Source organism: Mobula hypostoma, chromosome 29, assembly GCF_963921235.1.
Source record: "Mobula hypostoma chromosome 29, sMobHyp1.1, whole genome shotgun sequence".
NCBI classification, from domain to species: domain Eukaryota; kingdom Metazoa; phylum Chordata; class Chondrichthyes; order Myliobatiformes; family Myliobatidae; genus Mobula; species Mobula hypostoma.
Window position 1 is genome coordinate 19283309 of NC_086125.1, and position 14674 is coordinate 19297982.

Sequence of the window (14674 nt, forward strand, 5' to 3'; positions counted from 1 at the left end):
CCAATAGCTCTTCTCAGCTGATCAGGACAGTAACTGCATATTGGTTCTCATCCTGACCAACCTCACCCACTGCATCCATTTAGAAGGATATCTGTCAGTAATGGGCAGCCACCGATACAATATTTGAAGTGCGCTGTTCTGAACAGTGCAATGTAAATGCCCTGCAGAATCCTCTCCTATCCACCTAGCATTGGACCGCTGGTAGGATGCAATGAGAAGGTCCCACAAGGACAGTCCTTGCACTGTTCTATGAATTTACATTTCACTACACGAAACAGCAACCTCAGATTTCAATGAAAGGTTTGCATTTCTGTGCAACATACACAAAGAGCTGGAGCAACTCAGCAAGTCAGGCAGCATCTAAGGCAGAAAATAAATAGCCAATAGGTCTTGGGCCAAAATGTCTTCTGTTCATTACCCTCCATAAATGCTGACTGTCCTGCTGAGTTCCTTCAGCACTTTTTTTGTGTGTTGGTCGAGATTTCCAGCATCTGCACAATATCTTGTGCCTTGCATTTCTGTAAAGCCTTTCACAGTCTCTGGACATGCCACTTTATGGCCAAGAGGTACTTCTAAATTGCACTGCTGTGATATTGAAAGCACCAACATACTCAGCAAGGGCCATCAACAACATAATTGTGACAAAAACTGCTTTACAGAACTAAAATTTGGCCAGACATCTATTTGGGAAGGCTGGGAATGGTTGGGGGGTGAGGGCGGGGGGGTTGGAGAATGATGGTTGTGGCAGACTCCCTACACTTCACCACAGTGTTCATTCTATCCCCTGGCAACTGAACATCTGATCTGAACAATCCTTGGTCTACTGACTGGGTTACCATAGTGATAGGGTTCTCTGCAGTAAACAAAGTGGAAGCATGTTCAGGTTTGCAGGCAACAGTCAGAGAAAGTTGTCCAATTGTTGTTGTTGAATTCTTGGACATTTCTGAGCAGAAGGACTTAACTCTCCACATCCTCATTTCTCACTGTATTAAGATTGACTTCAAAGGCCACATAATCAGAAGTGATAATGCTTATTCAGAAGAGAAGACAGAGAATTCCCAGAGTTAGTAACGGCTACTGCCTGCCCCTCTGTTACCTGAGCATGAGCCTTCTGAAGCATGCCTGTCTGGAGCATCTGCCTCTCAAATTGCAGATACAGTCAGAGCAGCTGCTTTCAACAACGTCCATCTCCTTTATATAAGGGATGAATTTATTTCAGAACTAAAAACAAAATCAATTCTGCATAAAAAACAAAACTTTGAAGATGTTCCAAACAGATGTGTTTAAAATCTGTCAAATCATTTGGTCTCTGAATGCTCTTTAATTCTTCCTGAAACTAAATGTCAGGGCATAATATCTATGAGAGCTTTTCTCTGCTTTGTGAGAAAGAAAAAGAGAAAATGCAAGAGATTCTGCAGATGCTGGAGATCCAGATTAAGACATTCAAAATGCTGGAGGAACTCAGCAGGTCAGACAGCGTCTATGGAGAGGAATAAAATGTCAATGATCTGGGCCAAAACCCTTCATCAGATAACGAGAAAGATCAGTTTTGCACATGCACATCAAAACATATGGTGAAACGTGTCATGCTGAAGGACCTCGGCCTGAAACGTCGACTGTACTCTTTTCCATTGATGCTGCTTGGCTTGCTGAGTTCCTCCAGCCTTTTGTGTGTGTTGCTCAGATTTCCAGCATCTGCAGATTTTCTCTTGTTTGTGAAATGTGTTGTTTACATCAAATGAAATCATTGAAGATTGTACTGGGTAGCCCACAAGAGTTGTGCACTTTCGACACCAACATAGCATGCCCACAACCCACTAATCCTAATGATACATCTTTGGAATGTGGGAGGAAACCAGAGCACCTGGTGGAAACCCTCGCGGTCAGAGACAGCAACAGGAACTGAACCCTTATCTTACGGCTGCCACTGTTATGCAAACTGCTATGCTACTGTGCTGTCCCCATAGTCTCTATTCCTCATATGTAAACTTTTCAAGGGTCTCTTGGTATGTTTCCTTTACAAAGTGTAGTAGGAGAAGCATATGAACTGGACTCCATGCACGTAACCTATAAAGATGCTTCAAATGCATTTGTTCAGCGCTTTCACTGGATCTACGCAAAGCTATGATATATTTATTTAAATGTCTGAATTATTTAATCAGAGTAGTGCAGCGTGGGAAGAAGTCCTTTGATTTACTCAAACCACACTAACACCTGTTTACTCTAATCTTTTTTTCTTTCTTCCCTCACTCCCATCGATTTACTCCAATTCTACTCACTTATATACCCAGGGTAATTTACAGTGACCCACTAACCTGCATAGCCTTAGGATATGGGAGGAGACCAAAGCACCCAGAGGAAATACATACATACAGTCACAGTAAGGACATGCAAACTCCAACATGGGCAAACACAGAGGTCAGGATTGAACCTGGGTTACTGGAGCAGAGAAGCAGCGGCCCGAGTAGATGTATCACTGTGCTGCCCAACTTTAACTAAGAAAGTCACTATTAATGCTGGATTTTTGTAGAGGTAGGCTATGCTAAATTGCTTCAAGACCATTGGGGTTGTTTTCTTGACCACAAGACATCGGAGCAGAGTTAGGATACGCAGCTGATTGAGTCTGCTCTGCCATTTGATCACGGCTCAAGCACACTGGTCTTGATCGTCTGCCTCTCAGCTAGCAGACACAGTCAAGCGCAATTGGTTTCAGCAATGCCCCTCTCTTTTATATAAGGAATGAATGTTGATTTGATTGTGGCTGATTTATTTTGCTCTCAACCCTATTCTCCTGCCTTCTACTCCTAACCTCTGACATCTTTACTAATCAAGAGCCTATCAGCCTCTGCTTAAAATATACCCAATGAGTGGGCCCCCACAGTCCTATGTGACTATGAATTCCACAGGTTCACCCCCCTCTGGCTAAAGAAATTTCTCCTCATTTCTGAAGGTGCTCCCTTCTATTCCGAAGTTGAGACTGTGCCCTGCACCTTGACTCTTCCATGTTGGAAATATCCTCTTCACATCTACGCTATCTAGGCCTTTCTTGGCAAGCATGATCTGAAGAGAGATGAACTGTCAGCTACTCTGAGCGTTTGTGGTGACTTGCATGATTCTGGTGAAACAGCGTTAAGGGTTCTGTATACAAACCTGGAACATTAGGAGTGTTTACTTTATACTTATCCTTTACAAGACTTGAAGCACAGAAGCACTGACCAGCTGATGGCTGACGCATGTTACATTCTTTCACACTGAAACTCCGAGTGGTTGCCTGGCTTGACAACCCACCCAAAGAAGCACAAGCTGGCCGGGGAGAAGTCTCAACTCCGTTTATGCTGGAAAACTCATACTTCGCAGACCTCAGTGCTTAAACAACAAAAGTGACACTTTGCTCATTAGATTAGCTTTATTTGTCACTTGCACAGTGAAATGCATTGTTTGCATGAGTGACCAACACAGTCCGAGGATGAGCCGGGGCAGCCCACAAGCGACACCAGGCTTCCAGCACCAGCACAACATGCCCACAACTTGCTAACCCTAACCTGTATGTAGTTTGGAGAGTGCGATAAAAACGGAGCACCTAGAAGAAACCCACGCCACAATGAGGATACATAAAAACTCCTTACATATATCGGCAGGAACATGTCCATTTCCAAAGCTGTCATACAACACACAAAGGCTTTAGGTAAAGAATATAGACTATATAATTTACCTTAATCTTATCCCGTGCTGTTTTCGTGGGCATTTATTTTTGTGATGAATGGGTTTAATAAAAGCAAAGAAATCATTTGGGCATGGGAAGGAGGAATAATGGCGATGATAAATATGGGTAGGGACATAGAATAGGCCCATGCTAGCAGCCAATAATTCTGGCAAACGACAGATAGGCTAATGCACTCAAGGTAGGCAGGTCTTCCTGAATACAAAACCCTGATGTGATCATTGTAAAATAACAAAACCTCTATCCATTCCTCTGATTTATGTAACATCTTTGCATTGCCTAATCATGTGAAGCCTCAGTTTCCACAGCATAGATTTGGGCTTTAGGGAGAGAGACAGTTTTAATTACAGTCCATTACTGGGTTGGGTTTAAGTTACCCTGAAGGCCTCCCTACATAGCTGTCTGTTCATTTATTTCCCAGTGATAATGATAAATGTCAACCGTGCAGAACTTAAACATTTTTATTCACTTTGCTTTATCTGCATCGGACATTCAAAATGGCAAATCTGTATTACTGTGGTTAATAAAAGGCCAGAGTGGTAAGAGCGATATTGAAAATGAAGCAATAAGGAGGATTTTACAATCACATGAAAGGAACTTAAGCATTTATTGCAGGAAAAATGAAAATAGATCATAAACTCGTTCATAATTGTTATTATTAATTTTGATTTAGTAGTACGACTAAAGACGACTACAGTTTATGCCTTGACTGTATCTCTTCATAACTAGAAATAACTGATGTTCTGATCATTGCTAAAAACCAAAAGGATATCTTGAACTGACCCAAAAATAAAGATCAAAAGATTCAAGGGCTAATTATAGCACAGTTACCAATGAGGAGAGGTGTCTTTATTCACAGCACAGTGAGATGAAAGAGTCCACCGAAGGAGAATGTTAATATGAGCAAAATTGCTGGTAGCACTGCTGCCTCACAGCACCAGAAGCCCAGGTTCAGTACTGACCTCAGCGCTGCCTACGCAAAGGTTGCACGTTCTCCCTGTGAGTGCTTGCACCCTATCCCTGGGTGCTTTAGGTTCCTTCCACAACCTAAAAACGTGTAGTTTTCTGGTTAAATGTCCACTGTAAATTTGCCCCTAGTGTACGATGCAAATCCTGGGAATGTAGGGTGAATAACAAATGGGATTAGTATAAATGGGTAGTTGATGGTCAGCACAGACTCAGTGGGGTGAAGGGCCTGTTTCTGTGCTCTCTCCCTATATAACCCGATGAGGTTACATAGCCCGCTGAGTATGTGCCAGTTCTCAGCAGAACAATTCCAAAAATCCTACTTCCTTGTACCCTATAAATTCACTCATGCTCATCATTTCTGCCACTTATCTACACTAAGGGGGTGAACCAGCACATGTTTGGGATAAGTCACTGCTATGTAGCACCAGGTCAACTAAGTTGTGGATTTGAGCTAGTCCCATTAGCTGTGTTTGGCCCATATCCTTCTAAACTAGGAATTCCCAACCTTTTTTATGCCATGGACCCCAACTTGGGAACCCCTGCTCTAAACACTCTAATGTGTGTAGGATGTTTAAATGCCCCAATAACTTAGCTGAGTGGTAGAATTTGAGGGGAGTTGCTAGGACTGGTAGAGGAATAATAATAAGATTCGTGCAAGTAGATGCAGTACAGATTTGGTAGCCTCTTTCTCTGCAGTGTGATTCAGCATTGATTGTACTTCACAAGGAGAAATGAAATAGAGCTATTTTCCCCCCTGAACGGTTAGACCAATGAGCAGCATTAGACCACAGGCACGGAGCATTTAGGAAGCATGGTCTCCCTCCATGCTAGATGCAGACTCTAATCACTTACTGTTCGCGTATAATGGGCAGTCGCGAAGATGTGCTTCAGGGCTTGGGGAAGTTTTGTGGTTCCCAGTTGCCAGGCAGTCTGCATCCAGCTGCCTAACCATCCCGCATAACAAAACAATGGCAATCCACAGCATTTTGCCTCTCCCTTTGAACCTGGAAGAGAAAAGAGGAAAATTGGAGATATTTAAGGAGAAAGCTGCCTCTCACTTTATGAATTGGTGGAACAGAATTGGCGGCGAATGTAGAATGTGGAACAGTACAGGATACCCACTCAGTGGCTACTTTATTAGGTATACCTGCTCATTAATGCAAATATCTAATCAGCCAATCGTGTGGCAGCAAATCAATATATAAAATCATTCAGACATGGTTAAGAGGTTCAGTTGTTCAGACCAAACATCAGAATGGGGAAGAAATGTGACCTAAGTGACTTTGACTGTGGAATGATTGTTGGTGCCAGATGGGGAGGTTTGAGTATCTCAGGAAATGCTGCTCTCCTGAGATTTTCACGCACAACTAGAGTTCACAGAGAATGATGCGAAAAACACAAAAACATCCAAAGAGCAGCAGTTCTGTGGGCAAAAAAAAAAAATGCCTTGTTACTGAGAGGTGTTCGAGGAAAATTGCTAGTCTGGTTCAAGCTGACAGGAAGGTGACAGTTACTCAAATAACCACACGTTACAACAGTGGTGTGCAGAAGAGCATCTCCGAATGCACCACATGTTGAACCTTGAAGTGGATGGGCTGCAGCAGAAGTCCACAAACATACAGAAATACAATCTATGGCCACTTAACTAGGTACCTCCTGTATCTGATAAAGTAGCCACTGTATAGGAACAGGTGCTTTTGGCCCATAAAGTCTGCACCAAATGCAGTGCCAGATCAAGCTAAATCTCTTTGCTTGGGTGTGACCCTAACCCCTCCATTCCATGCATGTGTGTCCATGCATGTGTATCTGCTACGACCACCTCACTGGAAGCATATTCCAGACACCCAACACACTTGTACTAAAAATTTGCCTTGCACATCCAGAAACTTTCCCCCGCATCTTAAATGCAGGTCCTCTAGTTTTTGACATTTCCACCCTGGGGGGTGGTAGATTCTGTCTACCCTATCCATGCCTCTCATGGTTTTATAAACTTCTATCAGAAAGTTTTAAAAACTTTTATTAGTGATAACGTTGGATCAGACATTGGTCACTTCAAAACTTGAGGCTATAAACTGAAAGGGTTGACGTTATTCCGATGCTACAACAAAAAAGATAAGAAAGCATTCCCAGTCTAACTTGCCCTGGAGCTTATTTGTTTCCAGCAGAGACCAAGCCACAGCACAGTATGACGGATCAGCAACTCGTTTATTTATTATAACTCTCCTCTGGCATGAATTTTGAAATTCAGCATTAGTTCCAGGAAAAGGGCGTTAGGCAAGAGAAAACACAGTCACATTCTTCGAGCAGCTAAAGCGCAGAATGCAAGCACCACGCGGCGGCTCAGATGGAATCCGTGTAGAGTGAAACAAGGTAAGCAGTTCAGGTGTGTCATCATCTGTTTGAAATATTAACTCCTGCATTCCTCTCCACATATACTCCCTGACTTGCCAAGTATTTCCAAAATTCCTCGTATGATAGATTTCTGTCATTCTCCACATGCAGTCGATGGAATGTGTTAATTTTTCATTCTATGCCCCGACACAGATTTGATAGCGTGAACTCTCTCAGGAACGGCCCACTTGTGGAACGTGCATGGATGCTCTTATTCCAAGAAAACAGAACATGGAATATAACCATATATAACCATATAACAATTACAGCACAGAAACAGGCCATCTCGGCCCTTCTAGTCCGTGCCAAACTCTTACTCTCACCTAGTTCCACCGACCTGCACTCAGCCCATAACCCTCCATTCCTTTCCTGTCCATATATCTATCCAATTTAACTTCAACCGACAACATCGAACCTGCCTCAACCACTTCTGCTGGAAACTTGTTCCACACAGCCACCACTCTCTGAGTAAAGAAGTTCCCCCTCATGTTACCCCTAAACTTTTGCCCTTTAACTCTCAACTCATGTCCTCTTGCTTGAATCTCCCCCACTCCCAATGGAAAAAGCCTATCCACGTCAACTCTATCCCCCTCATAATCTTAAATACTTCTATCAAGTCCCCCCTCAACCTTCTACGCTCCAAAGAATAAAGACCCAACTAGTACATCCTTTCTCTGTAACTTACGAAATGAAACCCAGGTAACATTCTAGTAAATATCCACTACTTTCCTCAAACTTGATGGTAAAATGGAAGATTTTCTCACAGGCTTTGTGAACTTGGTAGGACAGAGAAGGTTTTATTCTTTGTTTAAAAATGCCATATTTGATTTGGACATGCTTGATGCAATCACTGCCAGTCTCCTGTCTTATATAGAATATTCACATAAAATTACTGAATTTATCAGAGCCCATATACAGCTTTTTATCTTGGTTGGTTCAAGATTCATGGCTCTCTTTCCTGACTGAACAGTTTATGAGCTTTGGAAGGCAGACAATGCCCGACTGACTGGTGCAACCACACTCCATTATGGCAGTGCTTGGTGTTGTTTGGATGGTAATGGGCACCTGTAACAAATAATTAGATGGTAATCCAAGAGAGAGCTGCACTGACACCATGTCTCACAAGAATATAGCTTGAGAGGATTACGTTCATCAGTAGCCAGGGACTAGATTATGCCATTAACCCTTTTTAAGGCCTCTAGTCCCAATCAATGCCTCAGCTGTTGAATTCCTAATCTATGCTATTGCCACCTCTATAAGCAACTGTTCTTGTTAATTTCCACTGTGTTCCCTCATCAAGCTTGCCTCATAACTCTACTGCCTGAAACTAACTTGCCTCGATGAGGCCACTCTCAGGTTGGAGGAGTAACACCTAGGTAGTTCTAAGGTAAGGGCATGTTCGGCACAGCTTTGTGGCCAAAGGGCCTGTAATTGTGCTGTAGGTTTTCTACATTCCATTTTGGTAGCCTTCATCATGACGGCATGAACACCAATTTATCTAGCTTCTGTAAATTCCCCAGTCCCCATCACTTTTCCCATTCTCCATTCTGGCTCCCCTCTTACCTTCTGCTTCTCCCCACCTGCTTATCACCTCCCTCCTCCTTCCCCTTCTCCCATGAAACACTCTATCCTACTATCAGATTCCCTGGTTTTCAACCCTTTACCCTTTCAACCCATAACCTCACAGCTTCTCCCTTCATCCACCTCCCATCCCCCCACCCCAACCTTTTGCCTCACCTGGCTTAACCCATCACCTCACAGCTCGTGCTCCTCCACCCACCCCCCCCCACCCACCGCCATCTTATTCTGGCATCTTCCCCTTTCCTTTCCAATCCTGATGAAGGGTGTTGGTCCAAAACACCAATTATTTCTGTCCATAGATGTTGCTTGACCTGCTGAGTTCGTCCAGCATTTTGTTTGTGTTTCATCACCCTTTGTTTACCCAACAAACTCAGTGGGTAGAGGGCAGATGGTTCTATCCCCATTACAAAGACTCAAATGCACAAATCTAGGAAGACACTATAGGTGCCACAACACCCTCTCACTCAATGCCAGTAAAACTATTGACTACGTGGAGGAAACAAAGGGTCCATGAGCCAGTCCTCAAGTCAGGGCATCAGAGGTGGAGAGAGTCAGCAACTTTAAATTCCTTGGCATTATCATTTCAGAGACTCTGTTCTGGGTCCAGCATGTAGCTGCCATTACAAATTGGGTCTCTACTTTCTTAGAAGTTTGTGCAGATTTGGCACATCATCTAAAACTTTAACAAACTTCTACAGGTGCGCAGTGGGAGAGTATCCCGACTCATTGCGTCACAGCCTGATATGGATACATCAGTGCCTTTGAAAGGAAAAAAAAAAACAACAAATATTCGTGGATGCAGCCCAGTGCTTCACAGGGTAAGCCCTCCTCACCCCGGAGCACATTTACCAGGAGTGCTGTCACAGGAAAGCAGCGTCCTTGAGCAAAGACCCCCACCATCCATCCTATGTTCTGTTCTTGCTGCTGCCTTCCAGAAGGAGGTATAGGAGCCTCAAGTCCCTCACTACCAGGTTCAGCAACAGTTAATACCTCTCAACTATCAGGCTCTTGAACTAGAGGGGACAACTTCAACCACCCCAGCATGAACTGATTCCACAACTAGGGACTCACTTTTACAGACTCTTCAATTCATGTTCTTTATATTTATTGCTAATTTCTTTTTGTATTTTCACTATTTTGTCTTTTGCTCATTGTTTGTCCATCTCTATCCTGTATGGTTTTTCATTGATCCTATTCTGTTTTTCTCTATTTACTATGAATGCCCACAAGAAAATGAATCTGAGGGTAGTATATGGTGACATATATGTATGTACTTTGATAGTAAAATTTACTTTGAAACTATACCACTGGGAAGTGTTGCAGTGGTGAAACCTTCTGTCTCCTCTTAGACTCGATGGGCTGAATGGCCTAATTCTGCTCCTATGCTCTTCACAGGTGCAGCTGCTTGGTTTGACCATTTCCATCCTGCTGCGCTCAACTCCTTTGTCTCCAAATGCTCCCTTCCACAGGAGATAAATGACCACATGCACACTGTGGTCAGAGTTAATTTTGTCACCAGTGGCTGCTGAGGGACAACTTTGACGGGCCGGGAAATCCATTCACTTTGTGGTTGAATCTTCAGTTGTCTGTCCACGCATCACGAGTACACGTTTAGTTCGACCATAGGACATAGGAGCACGATTAGAGCATTTGTCCACTGGGTCTTCTCCACCATTCAGTCATGACTGATCTGTTTCTCTCCTCCTCAGACCCATTCCTTGGCCTCCTCCCCATAACCTTTGGTGCCGTATCCAAATCAAGAACCTATCAAGCTCTGCCTTAGATTTTCTTGCAGGCATTTAGAGTAGGACAAAGCAACGCAATAGAATTAATGAATAACACACAGACAACCGACATGCAAAAGACAAAACTGTGCATGTACAAAAAAAATGAATACACAAGTAAATAAATAATACTGAGAGGACAAGTTGTGGAGTGCTTGAAAGTGGTTGTGGAATCAGTTCAGTGTTGAGTGAAGTTATCCACACCGGTTCAGGAGCCTGATGGTTGAAAGGTAACAACTGTTGTCTAAGCAACACACATCAAAGTTGCTGGTGAACGCAGCAGGCCAGGCAGCATCTCTAGGAAGAGGTACAGTCGACGTTTCAGGACGAAGGGTCTCGGCCTGAAACGTCGACTGTACCTCTTCCTAGAGATGCTGCCTGGCCTGCTGCGTTCACCAGCAACCTTGATGTGTGTTGCTTGAATTTCCAGCATCTGCAGAATTCCTGTTGTTTGCGTTTTTAAAAAACTGTTGTCTAAACCGGCAGTATGGGACCCAAGGTTTCTAAACTTGGCTTTTGATGCAGCAGTGAGAAGTGAGTATGCCCTGGATGGTGCCAGTCCTTGATAACTGATGCTGATTTACCTAGCTCACTTTTCCCCTGCTTTTACTTCCTAAATAAACAGTGCCATCCCCAGATACTTTCTTCCAGTATTTGTTCTATTTGTAAGTTGCTCCTAATTTTAACACACCAACCCCCTCACAAGTAGAAACATGTTTTGAATTGTAGCTTAAAAACTCAGTAGGGGAAGGAATATCTCAGTGTATCCTTGAGATGAGACATTAGAGCAAGGTCCTTTCTGCTCATCCAGAAAGCTCAGAGGCTTGGCACTATTTCAAGGAAATCTGGGAACTCTCCCTGTAATCCTGTCTGATTCATGTCAATGCCACAGAGACAGTGGCTGAATAGATCATTCATCACCACATTGGCTGTGCTCCGTTCCCGTATTCATCCACAAAAAAATCCAACAGAATCCCTGCTGACATTTCTTGCATGAAAGTTGACACAATTTTTAAATAGTTACCATAATTCATCTGGATTATAAGATATAGTGATAAAAATTAGCTTTATTTGTCACATGTACATCAAAACATACAGTGAAAAAATATACATTGTTTGTGTCAAATCAAATTAGCAAGATTGCACTGGATAGCTCTCAAACGTCGCCTTGCTTCTGGCTCTAATTTAGCATGCCCACAACTTCCTAACCTCAACCCATACATCTTTGGAATGTGGGAGGAAATAGGAGCATTTGGAGGAAATCCTCATGGTATAAACTTGTACTGACAGCAACGGGAATTGAACCCTGATTGGTGATCACTGGCACTGTAAAGTGATTGCACTAACGACGGCAAAATTGTTGTTTGTATATTGCTATAAAATTATTTCATTTCATTTTTAAAATCTTTTTTTATTAATTATTAAAGATCAACCAAAAAATACATTAAGGTAATCAAAGTCAACATGTCAATATGTACAATGAAGAATTAAATTACCAAATAACTGATTAACAAAACTAAACAATATATCAATAATAAGAAAAAATAGTTAAAAATATTTTTTAAGGAAAAAAATACCCCTAACTAAAACAAAAACAAAAAAAATGAAAAATTATTTCATTTATCAGGATCAAAAACTGGTAAATATTTACAATTTAGAATCAGTTGGCTGAATAACATTTAACAAATCCTGCCTGGAATCTAAGGCTGGTAATTTTTTTTCTGAAACATATAGGGAGCTCCTCAAACATTTCCCAGACATTTTTTGGCAATGGTTGGTGTTCCAAGTGAGCAGGCTCCTAAAGTAGCTGTGGCTCTCTGGTTGCATTCAGAATTGTTCATTTGGGACATTTTACATCATCAGAAGAGGTGAGTGGAACAATCAGTTTAACATCTGAAAGGCAGAGCTATTGATAGTCTAACACCCTCTAGACTCACGCCCTAGGGTCAGTCTAGAGATTAAAGCATACAACATTCAACACAATATATGAGAATAGGTTGAGCAAACTGGGACTTTTCTCTTTGTAAGGAAGGAGGAAGAGAGGTGACTTGATAGAGGTGTACAAAATGATCAGAGGCGTAGATTGAGTAGATAGCCAGGGACTTTTCCCCCTAGGGTGAAAATAGTTAATGTGAGGGGGTATAATTTTAAGGCATTTGGAGGAAAGTATAGGGGTTTGCCAGGGGTAACTTTTTTTTTGCACAGAGAGTGGTGGGTGTGTGGGATGTACTGCTCGAAGCGGTGGTAGAGGCAGATACCGTATATTGGGAACATTTAAGAAACTCTTAGATAGACACATGGATGATTAAAATGGAGAACTACGTGGGATGGAAGTGCTAGACTGATCTTAAAGTAGGTTGAAAGGTTGTCATGATGTTGTGGGTCCAACAGCCTGAACTATGTTCTATGCTCTAATATTCTGTATGGCTGGGTTTACCGATGATTTAAGCCAACAAAGACCAGGCTTCTGGCTGAGATCTTCAGAAAATCACAGAGTAGTTATGATATAGAAAGAAGCCAGTCTATTAAATCTGCACAGTCCAGTAGAACAAATCTGTTGTAATCCTCTGTCCTTCTCCATATCATTCCTCTTTCTCAAGTGTCAATCCAATTCCCTTTTGAAGATACTGGTAGATTTTGCTTCAACCACCGTCACTAGGCAATGAGTATTAGATCCTAACAACTCTGAGTCTAAGTATTTTTCCTCAAAAGTCTTTTGTTATTTCTACCCAAATTTTAAATGTGCCCCTTGTACCGTCCACTAATGCAAATAGAGTCAGTAAGGCAGTCTTTCATTGTATATAAACACCAGTGTTTATACTCTCTCAGAAACAGACCAGTGTCCAGCTTACCCCAGCACATCAACTGCTGCATCGAGACATGGGCATAAAAAAAACCCAAAAGGCAATGTTTAATTGACTACGGAAGCTTTGTGGCAGGTCATCAAATCTATCCATACTATCCTTCGGCCTTAACAGTCATGTACTTACAGGTACTGATTGCAACATTTCAACCGTAAACTTGACAGAGAAGATGTTGAAACATTGTAAGCAGTTGAGGCTTCTTCACTAAATATATTTAAGAAACAGTTAACACACATCAAAGTTGCTGGTGAATGCAGCAAGCCAGGCAGCATCTCTAGGAAGAGGTACAGTCGACGTTTCAGGCCGAGACCCTTCGTCAGGACTAACTGTTGTTTGCGTTAAGAAACAGTTAGATAGGTTTTTACATAGTAGGGGAATTAAGGGGAATGGGGAAAAGGCAGGTAGATGGAGCTGAGTTTACGGACAGATCAGCCATGATCTTGTTGAATGGTGGGGCAGGCTTGATGGACCAGATGTTCTTATGTTCTTTATGTTCTGTAATATCTGTAAGTATGTGACTATTAAGGCCAAAGGATAGTATGGATAGACAATGTTTAATGGCAGTTACCAACCTCAACCAATCGAGCAGCCTCTCTGGATTGTCTGATGCCAATCCCAATAAGGACAGAACTTATGGCACATAGAAGAACCACCAACTGCAGGCTTCCCTCCAACTTGCATACTATACAGATTTGGAAATTTGTCATCGTTCCTTCATCATTGTTGGACCCAAATCCATACCCAACCACACTTCAGGAACACTTTCAAAAGGGCAACCACAGTGGTTTAAAGAGACTCACCATAACCTTCTCAAAGGCAGTTAGGGAAAGGCCACAAACACTCACCTTGCGAGAGATTCCGAGACCCTGAGTAGCCAATAATAAAAATATCATATTGTGTAACTTGCACTGTACAGGAACCATAGTTACAACATCTTCTACCACCAACTTTTCCAAACATTTTGGACAGCTTGCTTTATACTTTGCAAACTAAGAACACAGCATTGGTGATACCTATACAACAAAACATCTACTTCTTCCAGAGCAATTTCAGAGTTTTTCTTTCAAGTTGTCCACTGACTCAGTTAAACAATTCAACTGGTTTGTTGATGGTGCCATTGGGTTGGACAACTGGTTTGTTATGTTGCCAGAGTCTCATTCCTTCAGAAGCTAGACCGCCACTATTTTTGAGATGGTTGTATTTAAAGAAGACATGTGATTCAAAGACAGCTTGTTACTGTGAGTGGGTCGATAAGCAGAGAAGACATAGATAAGCTAAACGATGTAAACAGGGGAGGATTTTTGCATAGCTTGTTACCGTAATCTGAAATATTTCTTCAGCCCTTTACCTTTTCCACCCATCAC

The 14674-nt window shown here is 42.3% G+C and overlaps 1 protein-coding gene across 1 annotated transcript in view; it reads right to left on the minus strand.

Moving 5' to 3' along the window:
• Nucleotides 1-14674, minus strand: part of rtbdn (retbindin) — a 78115-nt gene that overhangs the window by 58183 nt on the left and 5258 nt on the right. Inside the window, exon 2 of the mRNA XM_063035934.1 lies at nt 5543-5694. Within this exon, the coding sequence (XP_062892004.1) occupies nt 5543-5675 (133 nt within the window). The 5' untranslated portion in view covers nt 5676-5694. The remainder of the gene's footprint in view (nt 1-5542; nt 5695-14674) is intronic.